This window comes from Natator depressus, chromosome 16 (genome assembly GCF_965152275.1).
Source record: "Natator depressus isolate rNatDep1 chromosome 16, rNatDep2.hap1, whole genome shotgun sequence".
NCBI classification, from domain to species: domain Eukaryota; kingdom Metazoa; phylum Chordata; order Testudines; family Cheloniidae; genus Natator; species Natator depressus.
Window position 1 is genome coordinate 6,138,427 of NC_134249.1, and position 17,632 is coordinate 6,156,058.

Below are 17,632 nucleotides of genomic sequence, written 5' to 3' on the forward strand. Positions count from 1 at the left end.
GGCTCTCATTTCTCTGAGCACTTTAGACAGTGCTCAACTCTTCAAGGTGACATAGAAGCTGCTTTGTTGCTGTAATGATAACCAGATAAGACCTGAAAGGCATCATTAAAAAATTCAGGTTTCACCTGTTTTACTTCAAAAAATTATAATAGAAGATTCCCCCATATTAATCAGACATGATAACCCAGGCTCCTCCCCTTCCAAAAAAGCCCCAAATTAATAGGCACCTAATTTGAATCTTGGGCATCACTTCTGAATCATCAGCCAGCAGGAAGGAATTTCAGGCTCTCTTCACCTGAAAGCCCCCCCCCCAAACCAGGCAAACCTGCAAAACTGAAGTGGTGGTGTTCTTGAAAGCAAGTTAAATTTTTTTTAAAATACAAAGTCCTTGCATTTCACTGAGCTGGGACAACACAAGTGGAGTACAAACCTAGTCTTTTGAAGCCATCCACTAATTATACTGCAAACATTTACAGCATAGAGTATTCAATAGAGGTATTTAGTAAGTTCTCTCTAAACTAACACATGGAAAGTATTTATAATTATGCATTTCAGTTCACTAGATGCACAACTACTCCACACCTCTGGCAGTAGTCTTATTTCAGTCCAATGAGCAAGTGGAGATTGCAAGTAGACATCCTTATTTGAGTCTTACCCACAGTAGTACATGTAAAATATTTTTGTTCTAGTATTTTCTCCAACTAGAATTAATAGGCAAATACTTATGCAAAAATAAACAATATTTTTTTTCCCAGCCTTCAGACACAGCTATGCCTTAACATTTGGGAACAATACCCGGAAAGCCTACCAGAAAGGGCAGACACAAAACTCTGCGCTGTGAAAAATGCTTTAATTGTGGTGTCTGTACAGCATTTGATATGAAGTCATCAGGAAACAGAAGTGGAAGGTACACAGTAAAGACATGAATAAAGACAAGTTTCTGAATGAGAAGGGAGTTCATACAGCTTTAAACATAATTTACAGGAGTAGCTACTGCACAGGTTTTATGCTGCCTCTTCCTCAGCTTCCTCCTCAAACTCCCCCTCCTCCTCAGCTGTGGCATCCTGGTACTGCTGATACTCAGATACCAAGTCATTCATATTGCTCTCAGCTTCAGTGAACTCCATCTCATCCATGCCCTCTCCAGTGTACCAATGCAAGAAAGCCTTTCGGCGAAACATAGCAGTGAATTGCTCAGAAATGCGCTTAAATAACTCCTGGATAGCTGTACTGTTACCAATGAATGTAGCAGACATTTTCAGGCCCCGGGGTGGGATATCACAGACAGCAGTTTTAACATTATTGGGAATCCATTCAACAAAGTAGCTGCTGTTCTTGTTTTGTACATTAAGCATTTGTTCATCCACCTCTTTCATTGACATGCGGCCTCTAAAAACTGCAGCTACTGTGAGATAGCGGCCATGACGTGGGTCACAGGCAGCCATCATGTTCTTTGCATCAAACATCTGCTGTGTGAGCTCTGGTACAGTTAAAGCACGATATTGTTGGCTCCCACGGCTGGTGAGTGGAGCAAAGCCAGGCATAAAAAAGTGCAAACGGGGGAAAGGAACCATGTTAACTGCTAGTTTACGCAAGTCAGCATTAAGCTGACCTGGAAAACGCAAGCAGGTGGTAACTCCACTCATGGTTGCTGACACCAAATGGTTCAGATCACCATATGTTGGAGTAGTTAACTTCAAGGTTCTGAAACAGATGTCATATAGTGCTTCGTTATCAATACAATAGGTTTCATCTGTGTTCTCTACAAGTTGATGTACAGAAAGAGTGGCATTGTAGGGCTCCACTACAGTGTCCGATACTTTAGGAGATGGCACAACACTGAAAGTGTTCATGATCCTGTCAGGATACTCTTCACGAATCTTGCTGATTAAGAGGGTGCCCATGCCAGAGCCAGTACCACCACCAAGAGAGTGGGTAAGCTGAAAGCCCTGAAGACAATCGCAGCTTTCTGCTTCTTTTCTTACAACATCTAACACAGAGTCAACCAATTCTGCACCTTCTGTGTAGTGGCCCTTTGCCCAGTTGTTTCCTGCTCCACTCTGACCTGGAAGAGAGCCATTTTCACATCAGATTAACACAGCAAGCCATTTGCTTGCAAGCAAAAGGAAGGATGAGCCCCAAACGATTGCACAGCCAGGGGAAGCCCCCACACCCACAAATCACAGAATATCAGGGTTGGAAGGGACCTCAGGAGCTCATCTAGTCCAACCCCCTGCTCAAAGTAGGGCCAATCCCCAATTTTTGCCCCAGATCCCTAAATGGCCCCCTCACAATAGCTCACAACCCTGGGTTGAGCAGGTCAATGCTCAAACCACTGAGCAATCCCACCCCCCTAAAGTACTTGCTCTCGTTGCAACCTAAAAAGAAAAAAGAAAAGGAGTACTTGTGGCACCTTACAGACTAACCAGTTTATTTGAGCATGAGCTTTCGTGAGCTACAGCTCACTTCATCGGACGCATCCGATGAAGTGAGCTGTAGCTCACGAAAGCTCATGCTCAAATAAACTGGTTAGTCTGTAAGGTGCCACAAGTACTCCTTTTCTTTTTACAAATACAGACTAACACGGCTGTTACTCTGAAACCTGTTGCAACCTAAGTACAAGATGCCACTCAAATATTTTAAAAAAAATATTTCATACTACTTAGCATTCAAAAGGGTTCGCTTTGCACCCCCCAAATTAACTTTTGTTCCCTGCACGAACCGGTGCAGCCTGAACTCGCTTGTCAGAGCTGCGCTCAGAACCTCCCCTTTATCTGCTCGCGACCAGCTCCAACTGAAGGAGGACGCTTGACAGTTTACCGCGCTGCTGCCAACGCCGCCCTCCCCCCTCGCGGCCAGGCCCGCCGCCTCGCGGCCCCCGTCCCCGCGGGCAGACCCGCCGCCGGCCCGGCCCGGCCCACGCAGGCCCCCGGCTTACCGAAGACGAAGTTGTCGGGCCGGAAGATCTGCCCGAACGGCCCGGAGCGCACCGAGTCCATCGTGCCCGGCTCCAGGTCCACCAGCACCGCGCGCGGCACGTACTTGCCACCTGCGAGAGAGGGAAGCGCGTGAGCGCGGGGCCGCCGGGGGGGGGGGGGGGCGGGCGGGGAGGGGCCGAGCCCTACCTGTGGCCTCGTTGTAGTAGACATTGATGCGCTCCAGCTGCAGGTCGCTGTCGCCGTGGTAGGTGCCGGTGGGGTCGATGCCGTGCTCGTCGCTGATCACCTCCCAGAACTGCAACAGACGCACGGGTCAGGCGAGGCGGGGCCACCCTCCCCCACCCTGCGGCAGCCGTTCCTCCCCGGCGGGGCCGGACCAACCCCCCAGCCCGCCGCGGCGGCAGCGACAGAACTGACCTTGGCCCCGATCTGGTTCCCGCATTGCCCGGCCTGCAGGTGCACGATCTCCCTCATGATGATGGCGGCGGCCAACACCCTTCAACGGCACCAGTCACGCAGCAATCTGCACCGTAGCTGCGTCACAGCGACCAACCGCCACCGCTTATATACCGACGGATTGCGCGCGCACCGCTCCTGCCCCCGCCCACAGCCCCGGCCGACAGCCACTAATGGCCGCTCAGAACGAGGCTCAGCAAAATAAGAACTCTCCCGTCGGTTAAAACGGTGTCACTCAAATTGCTAATCCCGCCCAATTCCAGTCCGCTCTCTATTGGTCAGACTGTTCAACTACCTGTACGTCACAATTAGCAATCTCCCTCCTCAGGGCTCTCCTCATTGGCTCGATTGAATGATTGATATGGTGAGTGATTGGCTGTTTCCCTTAGCAATGAACTAATGTCACACTGAGTAGATGAAAACGAAGTATCCTAGTAACCGCTGTTAAGCCCTCGCAGGAGCTAGGGGGTGGTTTGCGCGGGGAGGGGAAGCGTATTCCCGAAGTTATTTACGTAGGTTACAGGGCGTAGCGGGTGAGTTACGGAGCACGGGCTGCCTGGGAGCGCTGCGTTGTGGCCGTAAAGGGAAGTTTTCTCTCGTCGCCAGGTTGCAGGGGCCGCGGAGGCAGCGGTTACCCTGGAAGCAGCTGAATGTAAACAGCGCAAGCAGCTTGCCCAGCCCCCGCCCTCACCTGCCCCCCCACGAGCCCCCGCCCCCCAACAGAGCCCCCCGCAACCCCGCCCTCCACCCTGTCACCCCACAGCCCCCGCCCCCCAACAGAGCCCCCCGCAACCCCGCCCTCCACCCTGTCACCCCACAGCCCCCTCCCCTCAACAGAGCCCCCCGCAACCCCGCCCTCCACCCTGTCACCCCACAGAGCCCCCGCCCCCCAACAGAGCCCCCCGCAACCCCACCCTCCACCCTGTCACCCCACAGAGCCCCCGCCCCCCAACAGAGCCCCCCCAACCCCGCCCTCCACCCTGTCACCCCACAGAGCCCCCGCCCCCCAACAGAGCCCCCCCAACCCCGCCCTCCACCCTCTCACCCCACAGAGCCCTCGCCCCCCAACAGAGCCCCCCGCAACCCCGCCCTCCACCCTGTCACCCCACAGAGCCCCCGCCCCCAACAGAGCCCCCCGCAACCCCACCCTCCACCCTGTCACCCCACAGAGCCCCCGCCCCCCAACAGAGCCCCCCCAACCCCGCCCTCCACCCTGTCACCCCACAGCCCCTGCCCCCAACAGAGCCCCCCGCAACCCCGCCCTCCACCCTGTCACCCCACAGCCCCCGCCCCCCAACAGAGCCCCCCGCAACCCCGCCCTCCACCCTGTCACCCCACAGAGCCCCCGCCCCCCAACAGAGCCCCCCGCAACCCCGCCCTCCACCCTGTCACCCCACAGCCCCTGCCCCCAACAGAGCCCCCCGCAACCCCGCCCTCCACCCTGTCACCCCACAGAGCCCACGCCCCCCAACAGAGCCCCCCGCAACCCCGCCCTCCACCCTGTCACCCCACAGCCCCCGCCCCCCAACAGAGCCCCCCGCAACTCCGCCTTCCACCCTGTCACCCCACAGCTTCCGCCCCCAACAGAGCCCCCCGCAACTCCGCCTTCCACCCTGTCACCCCACAGCTTCCGCCCCCAACAGAGCCCCCCGCAACCCCGCCCTCCACCCTGTCACCCCACAGAGCCCACGCCCCCCAACAGAGCCCCCCGCAACCCCGCCCTCCACCCTGTCACCCCACAGAGCCCCTGCCCCCCAACAGAGCCCCCCGCAACCCCGCCCTCCACCCTGTCACCCCACAGCCCCCGCCCCCAACAGAGCCCCCCGCAACCCCGCCCTCCACCCTGTCACCCCACAGCCCCCGCCCCCAACAGAGCCCCCCGCAACCCCGCCCTCCACCCTGTCACCCCACAGCCCCTGCCCCCAACAGAGCCCCCCGCAACCCCGCCCTCCACCCTGTCACCCCACAGCCCCCGCCCCCCAACAGAGCCCCCCGCAACCCCGCCCTCCACCCTGTCACCCCACAGAGCCCCCGCCCCCCAACAGAGCCCCCCGCAACCCCGCCCTCCACCCTGTCACCCCACAGAGCCCCCGCCCCCCAACAGAGCCCCCCCAACCCCGCCCTCCACCCTCTCACCCCACAGAGCCCCCGCCCCCCAACAGAGCCCCCCACAACCCCGCCCTCCACCCTGTCACCCCACAGAGCCCCTGCCCCCCAACAGAGCCCCCCGCAACCCCGCCCTCCACCCTGTCACCCCACAGCCCCCGCCCCCAACAGAGCCCCCCGCAACTCCGCCTTCCACCCTGTCACCCCACAGCTTCCGCCCCCAACAGAGCCCCCGCAACCCCGCCCTCCACCCTGTCACCCCACAGCCCCCGCCCCCAACAGAGCCCCCCGCAACCCCGCCTTCCACCCTGTCACCCCACAGAGCCCCTGCCCCCCAACAGAGCCCCCCGCAACCCCGTCCTCCCCCCTGTCACCCCACAGCCCCCGCCCCCCAACAGAGCCCCCCGCAACCCCGCCCTCCACCCTGTCACCCCACAGAGCCCCCGCCCCCAACAGAGCCCCCCGCAACCCCGCCCTCCACCCTGTCACCCCACAGAGCCCCCGCCCCCCAACAGAGCCCCCCGCAACCCCGCCCTCCACCCTGTCACCCCACAGCCCCCGCCCCCAACAGAGCCCCCCGCAACCCCGCCTTCCACCCTTTCACCCCACAGAGCCCCCACCCCCCAACAGAGCCCCCCGCAACCCCGCCCTCCACCCTGTCACCCCACAGCCCCCGCCCCCAACAGAGCCCCCCGCAACCCCGCCCTCCACCCTGTTACCCCACAGAGCCCCCGCCCCCCAACAGAGCCCCCCGCAACCCCGCCTTCCACCCTGTCACCCCACAGAGCCCCTGCCCCCCAACAGAGCCCCCCGCAACCCCGCCCTCCACCCTGTCACCCCACAGAGCCCCTGCCCCCCAACAGAGCCCCACAACCCCGCCCTCCATGCTGTCACCCCACAGCCCCTGCCCCCCACGGAGCCCCCCTCAGCCCCATCTTCACCCTGCCCTCCACCAGCTCCACTCCCCCCACAGAGCCCATCACCCTGCTCCCCAAAAGACCCCCCACAACCCGCCCTTCACCCTGTCACTCCACTGCCCCCCACAAGCCCCTGCCCCCCAACAGGGCCCCACAACCCCGCCTTCACCCTGTCACCCCACAGCCCTGCACAGCCCCTGCCCCCCACCAGCTTCAGTCCCCCACAGAGCCCATTACCCTGCCCCCACACCCCTTCCCCAACAGAGCCCCCCTCAGCCCCACCTTCACCCCGCCTTCCACAGTTTCACTTCCCCCACAGAGCCCTGCACAGCCCTTGCCTCCCACAGAGCCCATTACCCTGCCCCCACCCCTTTTCCCCAACAGAGCCACCTGACCCCCAACAGAGCCCCCCTCATCCCCACCATTCACCCTGGCCCCCACCAGCTTCAGTCTTCCTTCAACAGATCACCCCACAGCCTTTCCCCTCAACAGAGACCCTGACCCGCACACCCCTGTCCCAACGGAGCCCCACTATCACCTTCCACACACCCTGCCCCCCACAACTACTGGCCCAATACAGCTCCCCTGTCCCCTCACAGGATCCGCCCCCATCAGCCACTTTCCCCAACACAGCCCCACCCTAACCCTTCCCCACACCAGCCACTGCCCACTGCCAGATCCCCCCATAGCCCTGTCCCCAACACAATCCCTCACCCTGCCCCCCCACTCCGAGTTACCAAACAAGTCACACCCGGTTTTCCGTTGCAAAGTGGAGTTGAGTGGGTGAATCAAGAAGAGATGGGTGGGAAAGCTGCAAGTTAAACAAATAAGAAATGTGGTTGTAAGATTGAAGGTCAAATTGGGCAAACCATTACCTGAAGAAATCTAAACCACAGGCTTTCACACCAAATTATAAACTATACATTGTTTCCTTATAAATCAAATATACCTTGAATAATCTGTCTTTCACCCTAAATTAGAATCTGCACATTTGTTTGCCTTGAAAGTCAGATTCACATCCTTCTATATGTGGAAAATGTCTCTTGTTCTGTTTTAGGTCCTAACTAATATGAAGTGCTTTCAAAGAACATATAGAGTATGTCCTCCAAATATAGAAGACTATAAGGATTTTGTTGGTTTATATTGTAAAATAATCACTCCACTGTAGAAGTAATAGTAATTGTCTGGCACAAGGAAAAAGAAATGTTGATATAAACCTGGGTATAACACTGGGATATTAAGAGAAATTGCTGAAAGGAGGTAGGTATGTAAAATATTAAACAGTTAACTGGTTAACTAGTAAGCATTAGTCTTGCCGGTTAGCCCACCTTAACCATTAACCCCCAGCCCTGGGGACCACCGGAGCAACCCCAGGCTGGCCGGCTGACCCCAACCCCGGACAGGCCAGCCAGCTGACCCCAGCCCCGCCAGCCAGCCCAGCCCCAGCCCCTCTCCCTTTAATTTGTTAACCAATTAAACTATATATTTTTAATCATTTAAATGGTTAACTTTTTAAACGATACTTACATCTCTAAAAAAAGGGATCCCAATTGATAGTAGGGGCACATAAGGAAATACAATCCTTGAAATAAATCAAACTTTAAAAAAGCCTTGGATAAGAAAGGGATATACACCCTTCACATTTGTTAAAAGAAAAGGAGTACTTGTGGCATCTTAGAGACTAACAAATTTATTTGAGCATAAGCTTTTGTGACCTACAGCTCACTTCATCGGATGCATTCAGTGGAAAATACAGTGGGGAGATTTATATCCATAGAGAACATGAAACAATGGGTGTTACCATACCATACCATGCTGTAAGGAGAGTGATCACTTAAGGTGAGCTATTACGGGGGGGGGGGGGGGGGGGGACGACACGGACGGACGACACACACCTTTTGTAGTGATAATCAAGGTGGGCCATTTCCAGCAGTTGACAAGAACATCTGAGGAACAGTGGGGGAGGTGGGGGGGAATAAACATGGGGAAATAGTTTTACTTTGTGTAATGACCCATCCACTCCCAGTCTCTATTCAAGCCTAAGTTAATTGTATCCAGTTTGCAAATTAGCTGGAGGCCATCCAGACCACACCACATGATCCATTGTCTACAGCCAAGCTCTAATTTTATTAAGATAATGTTGAAGTAAAAAGAAAACGGTACAGAGTTTAGGCATAAAAGTTTCTGGTTATCAGGGAATAAGGTACAGATATCAAGGGGTGTGAAATTCGATTTAAGAGTGGGTGGCGTAAGGAATACATAATCTGCAATCTTCCCGATTGGGGGTAAAAGTTTAACAGGTCAAAGTACAGACATTGAGCTATGGGGGTATGTTGTCCATATAATGGCTGTCTTCAGGTGTGGAGTATAATGAGTGGATACCATGATGAGGATGGATCTACCCTCATTTGGTGGGATTTAATGTTCAGTGAGTTTATGGTTCCAGTTTATATGGTCCAATGGAAAAAAGTCTCTCAGTCCCTTTCCCATAGTGGATGCATGATGTCGTACTGGCTCACACCTCCTGGTGCTGTCGGTGGCCAGTGATGTGTTCCATGTAGATGTCCCTGGACCATCAGATGGTGTCCGAGACCATGAGGCGCCACATGAGCCGTGCGTAGCGTCAGCCAATCCCACAGGTCTACAGCACACGCTCATTGCAGGGGTCCCAAGCACCCAGGGCTCCGATGATCAGGGCATCCATCTGCATCTCGTAGCCCTTCGCTCTCAGGGTGTCGGCCAGGGGGGCGCATTTTTCCAGTTTATGAGCTCGGGATTCGCGGAAGGCCGGGGTCCTGTTCTCAAAGGAGACCGTGATGTCAACGAGGATGATCGTTTTCTGGGCCTCATCGGTGACTACCACGTCAGGTCACAACGGGCTGTCAGTACCGGGGATGGCGCAGTTCACGGTGACCTCCCCCAGGCGCGGTGCGATGGCTTTCACTAGGCAGTTCTGGGTGGTGTTGTGGCACAGCTGCCAGGCTCTGGAGTGGGGCTTGCAGCTGCACAGGACGTGGGGCAGGGTCTCGTTGGAGTAGCCGCACTTTCTGCAATGCTTGTCTCAGTTCCTGTGGCGGACGGCTCCGTTGAGAGGGACGCAGTTGAGCCAGGCGCGGTGGATGAACCGCCAGTCGGCGAAACGGGTGAAGCCGCCCCCGGCGAGGAAGTGGTTGCTGGTGTCCCATTTGCTGGTCAGTTCGAAGGCTTTACCCTGGTCCGGTTTACGCTTCAGGGTTTCCATGTACAGCGAGTGGATGGCCACCTTCAGGGTCCTCTCCAGCATGCCTCTGGCGCTCGTGGTGATGATGGTGTTGTCGTCGGACCTGATCTGCGGCACCAGGACTCCCAGCTCCTGGCGCTCCTTGCAGCACTCCCAGCGGCAGCCGATGCGCTTCCCCAGGTGACACGTGGCATTGCGAGCGCGGGACCAGAGTGAAACGATGTCGCCACCATCCCGTCCGAATTCGCCATCCAGGGAACCGCTCAAGAAGCTGGCGGTGTCTTGGTTGGAGGGGGCTCTGCCGATCTGCTTCTTTGTTGCATCATGGAGGGCGTTTGCTGCGATGTTCCTTACCATGGCTTCGGGACACATCAGCAGGCGGAAGGCGTGGGTGATCACCACAATGTCAAACAGGTCACCCATGCGGGGGACATTGGCACCGCCATGCCTGTGGGCGATATAGACCAGCTCGTTGCTGGCTGTCTGGGGAAGGAACAGCCACTTCTTCACCAGCTGCCGGACGATCTTGTCTGCCTTGTTGAGGGGTACCTTTGCCACGGCAGATCCCCTTAGGATGAAGGAGATGCGGGGAATCGGGAAGGTGTTCACGGCGTTTATCTTCTGCCACGGTGCTAGCAGGCAGGCGTCGATCTTGGCAGCATCCTGCAAGATCTCCTGGATGGTGTCCTTGGGTGTCTGCCGGACACAGAAACCCGTCGGCATGCCGAGGTGCCGTTACGCCTGCCCCTCTGCCAGGGGGATGACGGGCTCGCCCTGGATCTGGAACCTTGTCGTCTGCAACGAGTCCCTTTTGCTGCCATCGATGTGGAGACGCACACTTCTTTGCATTGAAGTGGAGCCCCATCCAATCGGGAGCTCGACTGGTGGCATCTAGCATACGTTGGAGGTTCTCTGGGTCGTCTGCAGTCAGGACCAGGTCATCTGCATAAGCAGGACGCTCACCCTCTCTCCGTGGAGGTTGAAGCCATTTGCGCCATTGGAGATCGCTCGCAGCAACGGCTCCATGGCAAGGTTAAAGATGATGATGGGGCTGAGGGGACAGCCCTGCTTAACTCCGCTCCGGATTGGGATCTCGGCGGTCTCCCTTTCGACCGAGCGAATCGTGGTGCTGCATCCCTCGTACACCTCTTGGATCACACGGAGGAAGTTCTCTGGCATCCCAAACTCCTGGAGGGTAGCAAAGATGTGGTAGTGGGGCATGGACCCAAAGGCGTTAGCCAGGTCGAGCCATGCTACCGTGCACTGCCTCCGCGCCCTTCTGGCCGTTTCGATGGTGGTTTGAAGGACAAAGTTGTTTTCATAGCAGCCCTCACAGGACATGAAGCCTTTCTGGGTGGAGCTGATGGCTCCCCCGCTCACCGACCACTCCGTGATCCTCGACGCCAGGCAGCTGGCATAGAGCTTGTACATCGTGGAGCAGAGGGAGATGGGCCTCCAGTTGCTGGGGTCATCCCGCTCACCCTTCTTGTACACCAGTACCATCATGGCCTTCTTCCAGGAGCTGGGAGGCCGGCAGAATCGCTTGCACTGGTTGAAGAGTGTGGCAAGGACCAGGCAGCCGGGATCTCGCTTTTCCAGGAGGCTGTAGGGGATGCCGTCTTTCTCAGGAGCTGTGCTTTTTGTTTTTGAGAGTCTGGCCATCACTTCCTTGGGCGTATAGTCAGTTTCCAGGACACCTGCTTCGTTAACACGGGGCAGGGGGCGGAGGCCCTCTGGGCGCTGTGTGTCATTCTGGGCTGTGCGGTCGAATACATCCTTGAAGTAGGTGTAGAGATGCTCAGATGGGATCGTGCAGTATGGCGAGGGCCCGTCCAGGATCTCCCTCGTGGCTTTGGAGCGGTTTGCCCGGTACAGCTTTTGGATCTTTGAAGCCGCTGCTGGATCGTAGCGGCGGCTGGCGTCTCTACTTCTGGCTCCCCTGGTGGTGGTGTTGAGGTTTGGAGCAGGCGTTCTGTGGGCAGGCGGGGCGTTCTCCTGGTTGGAACTTCTCCTGGGAGCGGTTTCCGCAGACAGTTCTTGGGTGAGCCTGTCTACGAGGAGGTCGAAGTCGTCAAAGGAAGCTGTCACTTGTAGCTCCTCGGTTCAGGCAGTCTGCCACGGAGTGGCAGCCCTCATCATCGGCTGCTGGCCCTCATGGTCCTTGACCTCGTCTGGTGCAGGCTCAAAGCCTGCATGGTTGGCCTGCTGTCTATCTCGTGGGTCAGGATTCCCTTCGGTTGGGTGCTGGGGCGGGATCTCTGGCGGGATGCTGGCGTTGCTAGTGGTCGGAGAGACGTGGTCTGGCTCGGGGGTTGCTGGGACACTGCTGGTCCTTCTAGGAGTGGCTGCTGCCTGGGCGGTTGCTGCTGGAGCGTGAGATCTCCCATAGGCAGTATCCCGCAGAATGGACCTGGGGGCCGTGCTGGGCCATCTGGCGATGAAGGCCGGTGCTTTGCTGTGGCTGCAGGGCTGGTTCCTCCAGTAATGTCTGGAGCTCGCAGGGTGGTCTGAGGCTTGGCACTGGCTCCTCTGGCTGCTGGAGTTCGCAGGGCGGTCTGAGGGGTGGCGCTGGCTCTTCTGGCAACAGGATCTCGAGCAGCTATGCGCGGTGGGGCACTGATCCTTCTGGGGACGGGGACGTGCTGGGCAGGGGGCAAGGTAGTACTGAGTCATCTCAGTATGGAGATTTGCTTCGCGACATGAGAGGGTGAGACGGGCCTCCTGCTGGCGAGGGCCTGGGTGATGTTCCCCGCGGCAGCAGGTACCTTCTCGATCGCAGCACCCCATTGCGCTGGCCTGACGATGGGGGCAGGCTTCTTGATGGCAGCTTGCACAATCGCTTTTCTTTGTTGAGGCTCAGGAGCAGCAGGCCGGTGCGCAGCAGGAGGGCTGGGAGCCGGGGCAGGAGACTGTGTTGTTCCCTTGCGGCGTTTCCTGCAGGTGACTTGGTGCGTCTTGCATTGCTTCTGCATCTCGAAGGGCAGGCTGCAGAGGGCACAGCTGAAGGCGACCCGCTTGCTGTGGCATCTCTTCAGGTGCCTGGTGATGCCACCGAGGAGGTGGAAGCTTCGGGGCGGAGAGCAGATGGGGCAGATGAGCACGTCCGCAGGGAGGGGGTACTGCAGGTAGATGGTGTCCTCATTACCTTGCAGCAGGGGGGTTCCAGCAGCATCAGCGGTATCGCTGGCTGGTTTATCCTGATGTGGGCGGTTGGGGTCGAGAGGTCCGGCTGGGCGGTCATCTGGCAGGGACCTGGGGTCCCTCTGGGTGGTTTCTGAGGCTGGGCAGGCATCCGGCGAGGTGCTGGTGACCCTCTGGGTGTTCTCTGGAGAGATGCTGGTCCCGTCTATGGAGAGTCCTCTCTTGATGGTGTGAAGAGCAGCGAGAGCACCACCAGCGTCAGGGACCTGGGCAGCTGCGGGGGTGGGAGGTGGTCACCTGAGAGCATCTTGCAGCTGCAGAGTGGGAGGGCTCTACAATGGCAGCTGGTGTTGCTGGAGAGTGGGGGGGCTCTCGGTTGGCAGCTGCTGTAAGGCGGGGGGTGGCTTACCCGTGGCGGCTGGTGCTGCTGGGGAGCGGCGGGGATGTTCCTTCTGGTTGTGATGTCCCGACAGGCCGGCCTCAGAATGCAGGATCTTCCTGGAACAGCATCTCGGAGGGGGTCCTTCGAGCAGCCACCGATCTTCCCCTTCGTGCTGCTGGTCTGCAATGTCCTGGAGGCACCTAGGACCTTCTTTGTAGTCATTGTCCGAGAGACCTTCTGTGGAGCAGCAGCGGTCGTGGGGGTGGTAGTGCACGGTGCAGCTGGGGATGTCTCAGGAGCAGAGAGAGGATTTCCTTCCAAGGTAGCAGCAGAAGAATACACCTTCAAAGCAGCATCAATTTTTTCAAAAATGGAAGCAGGAGAATCCATCTGCCTGGGGGCGGTCAGGGTCCCATACACATCGAAGAGGCCTAGGACCACACCACATGATCCATTGTCTACAGCCAAGGTCTACGATACAACCGCATTTGCTCCAACCCCTCAGACAGAAACAAACACCTACAAGATCTCTATCAAGCATTCTTACAACTACAATACCCACCTGCTGAAGTGAAGAAACAGATTGACAGAGCCAGAAGAGTACCCGGAAGTCACCCACTACAGGACAGGCCCAACAAAGAAAATAACAAAACACCATTAGCCATCACCTTCAGCCCCCAACTAAAACCTCTCCAACGGATCATCAAGGATCTACAACCTATCCTGAAGGACGACCCATCACTCTCACAGATCTTGGGAGACAGGCCAGTCCTTGCTTACAGACAGCCCCCCAACCTGAAGCAAATACTCACCAGCAACCACACACCACACAACAGAACCACTAATCCAGGAACCTATCTTTGCAACAAAGCCCGTCGCCAACTGTGTCCACATATCTATTCAGGGGACACCATCATAGGGCCTAATCACATCAGCCATACTATCAGAGGCTCGTTCACCTGCACGTCTACCAATGTGATATATGCCATCATGTGCCAGCAATGCCCCTCTGCCATGTACATTGGTCAAACTGGACAGTCTCTACGTAAAAGAATAAATGGACACAAATCAGACGTCAAGAATTATAACATTCAAAAACCAGTTGGAGAACACTTCAATTTCTTTTGTCACTCAATTACAGACCTAAAAGTTGCAATTCTTCAACAAAAAAACTTCAGAAACAGACTCCAACAACGAGAGACTGCTGAATTGGAATTAATTTGCAAACTGGATACAATTAACTTAGGCTTGAATAGCGACTGGGAGTGGCTGTGTCATTACACAAAGTAAAACTATTTCCCCATTTTTATTCCCCCCCTTCCCCCCCCATTCCTCAGACGTTCTTGTCAACTGCTGGAAATGGCCCACCTTGATGATCACTACAGAAGGAGTCCCCACCCCTGCTCTTGTGCTGGTAATAGCTCACTTTAAGTGATCACTCTCGTTACAGTGTGTATGGTAACACCCATTGTTTCATGTTCGCTATGTATATAAATCTCCCCACTGTATTTTCTATTGAATGCATCCGATGAAGTGAGCTGTAGCTCACGAAAGCTTATGCTCAAATAAATTTGTTAGTCTCTAAGGTGCCACAAGTCCTCCTGTTCTTTTTGTGAATACAGACTAACAGGGCTGTTACTCTGAAACTTCACATTTGTTATGCACCAGTGCCATCTACTGGATAGTAGTGGAAGCTGCACAGAAACAAAGCTAAAATCTGAGGACCCAGTTGGTTGGTACATATCCAACAGGAATCAGATGGTGGCCCCCTCCAACAAGCCCTGAAACTAGGGGATATAAACTGAGGTCACCATGTGCTATGCTCAAGGGAATTGATTGATTCCAGCACAAGAAGCTGCAGAACTAAGTGAGATAAATGCCTGGACTAGCCATGTGGAAAGTACTCTTCCCCCATCCCAGAGTTCAGAGAATGAGATTTCGTTTCAAAGATTGTATTTCCCCGTCTGTTCTTTAGCATAAATAACTGTAGGTTATCTTCCTGCATCTGCACACTCTAGTAAGACGTCAGATAACCATATTTTACATTTTAACTGCTTTATAAGTCTAAGCAAATTGGCCTACGAGAGATTTAAAAGAAATGTTTTAAGCAGTTGCTTCTAATATTCTAATCTTGTCCCTTTTGGACCAATCTAGTCAAAAAGAAATAACCACACTCTTCAAAATGCCTTAAAGACAAGGGCACCTTTGGAAGTCTGGTAAATGTTAGGTACTAAACAATTCAGAATTGATCGTAAATAAATGTAATAAGAAATGTTGGTGATTTGCATTGTTCCTTGGTATAACTGTGGAGTCTCCACTCTAGTCTGTGATAATTGCTTGCAAGTCTGTATTGTGTGTGTTGTATGCAATTGGGTGTGTCTATGTTTGAGTCACGAACTGTTGATGTGCTTCTGGGTGAATTAATAAATTATTGATTGGTTAAGAATAACCCAATGTCCTGATTTGATAAATGGTGCTCAAGTTAAAAGTTGATCTGAAAAGAACCCAGCATTAAACTAATAAGCTAGTTCTCCCAGGACTCAATAAAAGGAGTTATCCTATTGGATTCTATTGTATATTGGCAAACCTAGTTTGTTTGATTTCAGCTTTAAAATCTAACTGGCACCATGGCAAATTCACAAATTGACCCCCTTTCACACTTACACCCTGCCCTCCCCCCTTACACAAAGACCCCATACAGCCTGGCACCCAGAGCCCTGCCCCCTCCCCCCACTCTCCATACCATAGCCCCCTGCCCTCCAAACAGAGCCCCCTACAGCCATGCCCTGTAGCCTGCTCTCCTGACACAGCCTCCTGCTCTCCTGACACAGCTCCCTCCCCCAGCCCCCTAAACAGACCCCACAGAGCCCCATCTCTCACCTTGAACCCCAACAGCCCTCTGTCCCTGCAAATACAGCTCTTCCCACAGCCCTGCCCTGCACCCAAACAGCTCCCCACAGTCTTGCCCCTTGCCGTGCCCTGCCCCCCATAGCCCTGCCCCTCCCTGCCCCGTCAGGGTCCCCTTGGAGCTGGTGGGAGAGCTCCTTCCCCTTCTCCCCACTGTCCTGTTACTCTGCACAAACCTGACTGGCTGGGGGAGAGTGCCAGTCAAACACAGAGAATTAATTCTCCCTCTTGGGAGGGTTTGAAAGAATTGGGGAAGGGATGAGAAACAAGCCTGGGAAATTGAAGAAGGAAACAAAGGTGAAGCAGGAGCCCTATGCTAGGTAGAGAGGAAGCTGCTTGAAGGGAACTGGCTCCTGGCAAAAGGGGACTCTTGTAAATGCCTAGCCAGGAACTGAGCCCAGTTCTGAGCTCACACCGCATGCCAGCCCCAGCCCAAAGCGCAGGGACAGGCTGGCTTGACTCACAATGGCGGGGCAGAGAGTCTGTGAGTCTACCTAGGTGTGGGGACTGTCCCCTTACTTACATTCAGTGGGGCTGTTTTGGTTGGCTAGCTCCCCAGTACTAAAAAAAAGGGGAAGGGTCGATGGGGTATCCAGGATCCTGACAGTCCCCAGGAACAATGGGGAGAGGCCAATGCTCCAGATTAGCCTGATTGACAGGGCGGGCAGGCTAATCAGGGAGTCAGGAGGCCAGGGGGGTCCATCCTCCCTGTGAGCTGGAATTGCCTGGGTCAGACAGAGTGGGGCCCCAGGGCAGGACCCTGCCAGCCAGAGGGGCCAGAAAAGCAGCCCAGGAAGCAGGTCAGAGCTGGGAGCAGAGTCACAGAAGCAGCTCGGAGAGCAGATCTGTGCTGGGAGTAGAGCTGTAACAACCAGAGCCAGGGGGGCCAGAGAAGCAGCAGCAGCTGTGCTGAGACAGAGTCATGGAGCTGGAGCAGTCCGGAGCCGGGTGCGGGGAGCAGCTGGGGAGAGCGAAGGGGACCCTGGGCAGCGGGCCCAGCACAGGGAGATGCCCCCAGCCAAGAAGCCCTGCAGGCCAGACTTGGAGGGGGATCGTAACCCCGACGGGGGGCTGACGCTGGGAAGAAGGGTCCTGCCTCCTGGAGCCTGAGCGTGTGTGGCCACCGCCAGAGCAAGTGTCCAACCCGCAGCATCCCTGCAGCACAGTCAGGGCCTGGGCAGGGGCTGGGACATGTGAGAAACGGACTGAACTGCTCTGACGTTCCAGAGACGCTGGTTGTGGTGCCCCTGTGCCACAGAGCAGGGTGATGGGTTTTTCCTTTAACCTTTCTCATTTTTTTAAATTGATTGCTGTTTAAAAAATTGTGTTTGCTTTGAACTTTATGGAATGATCAGTGGGTCAGGGAAGCATCCAGTGCAGAGAGAGCAGCCCGGAGCGGGAATGCCCTAGCCCCTGCCCTAAGTGACCATGACAAGGTTGAGGGTTGAGCCCCGCAGGAATCCTGGGCCCAGCCTTTGGGGTTATGAGGACTCTGCCACCCAGGAGAGTGGAAGGGGCGCCCTGGAGGTCAGGCAGGCCTCTGGGTAAAGGAAGCGGGAGCGAG

At 55.7% G+C, this 17,632-nt stretch overlaps 1 protein-coding gene across 1 annotated transcript; it reads right to left on the minus strand.

Moving 5' to 3' along the window:
- Window positions 1-820: 820 nt before the first annotated feature.
- TUBB4B (tubulin beta 4B class IVb) lies at window positions 821-3,515 on the minus strand. The gene is made up of 4 exons (XM_074974096.1): window positions 3,357-3,515; window positions 3,126-3,234; window positions 2,939-3,049; window positions 821-2,065 (listed from the first exon to the last, which is right to left on the minus strand). Exons 1-4 carry the CDS (start codon window positions 3,411-3,413, stop codon window positions 1,005-1,007), a joined length of 1,338 nt encoding a protein of 445 aa, XP_074830197.1. The 5' UTR covers window positions 3,414-3,515; the 3' UTR covers window positions 821-1,004.
- Window positions 3,516-17,632: the final 14,117 nt, after the last annotated feature.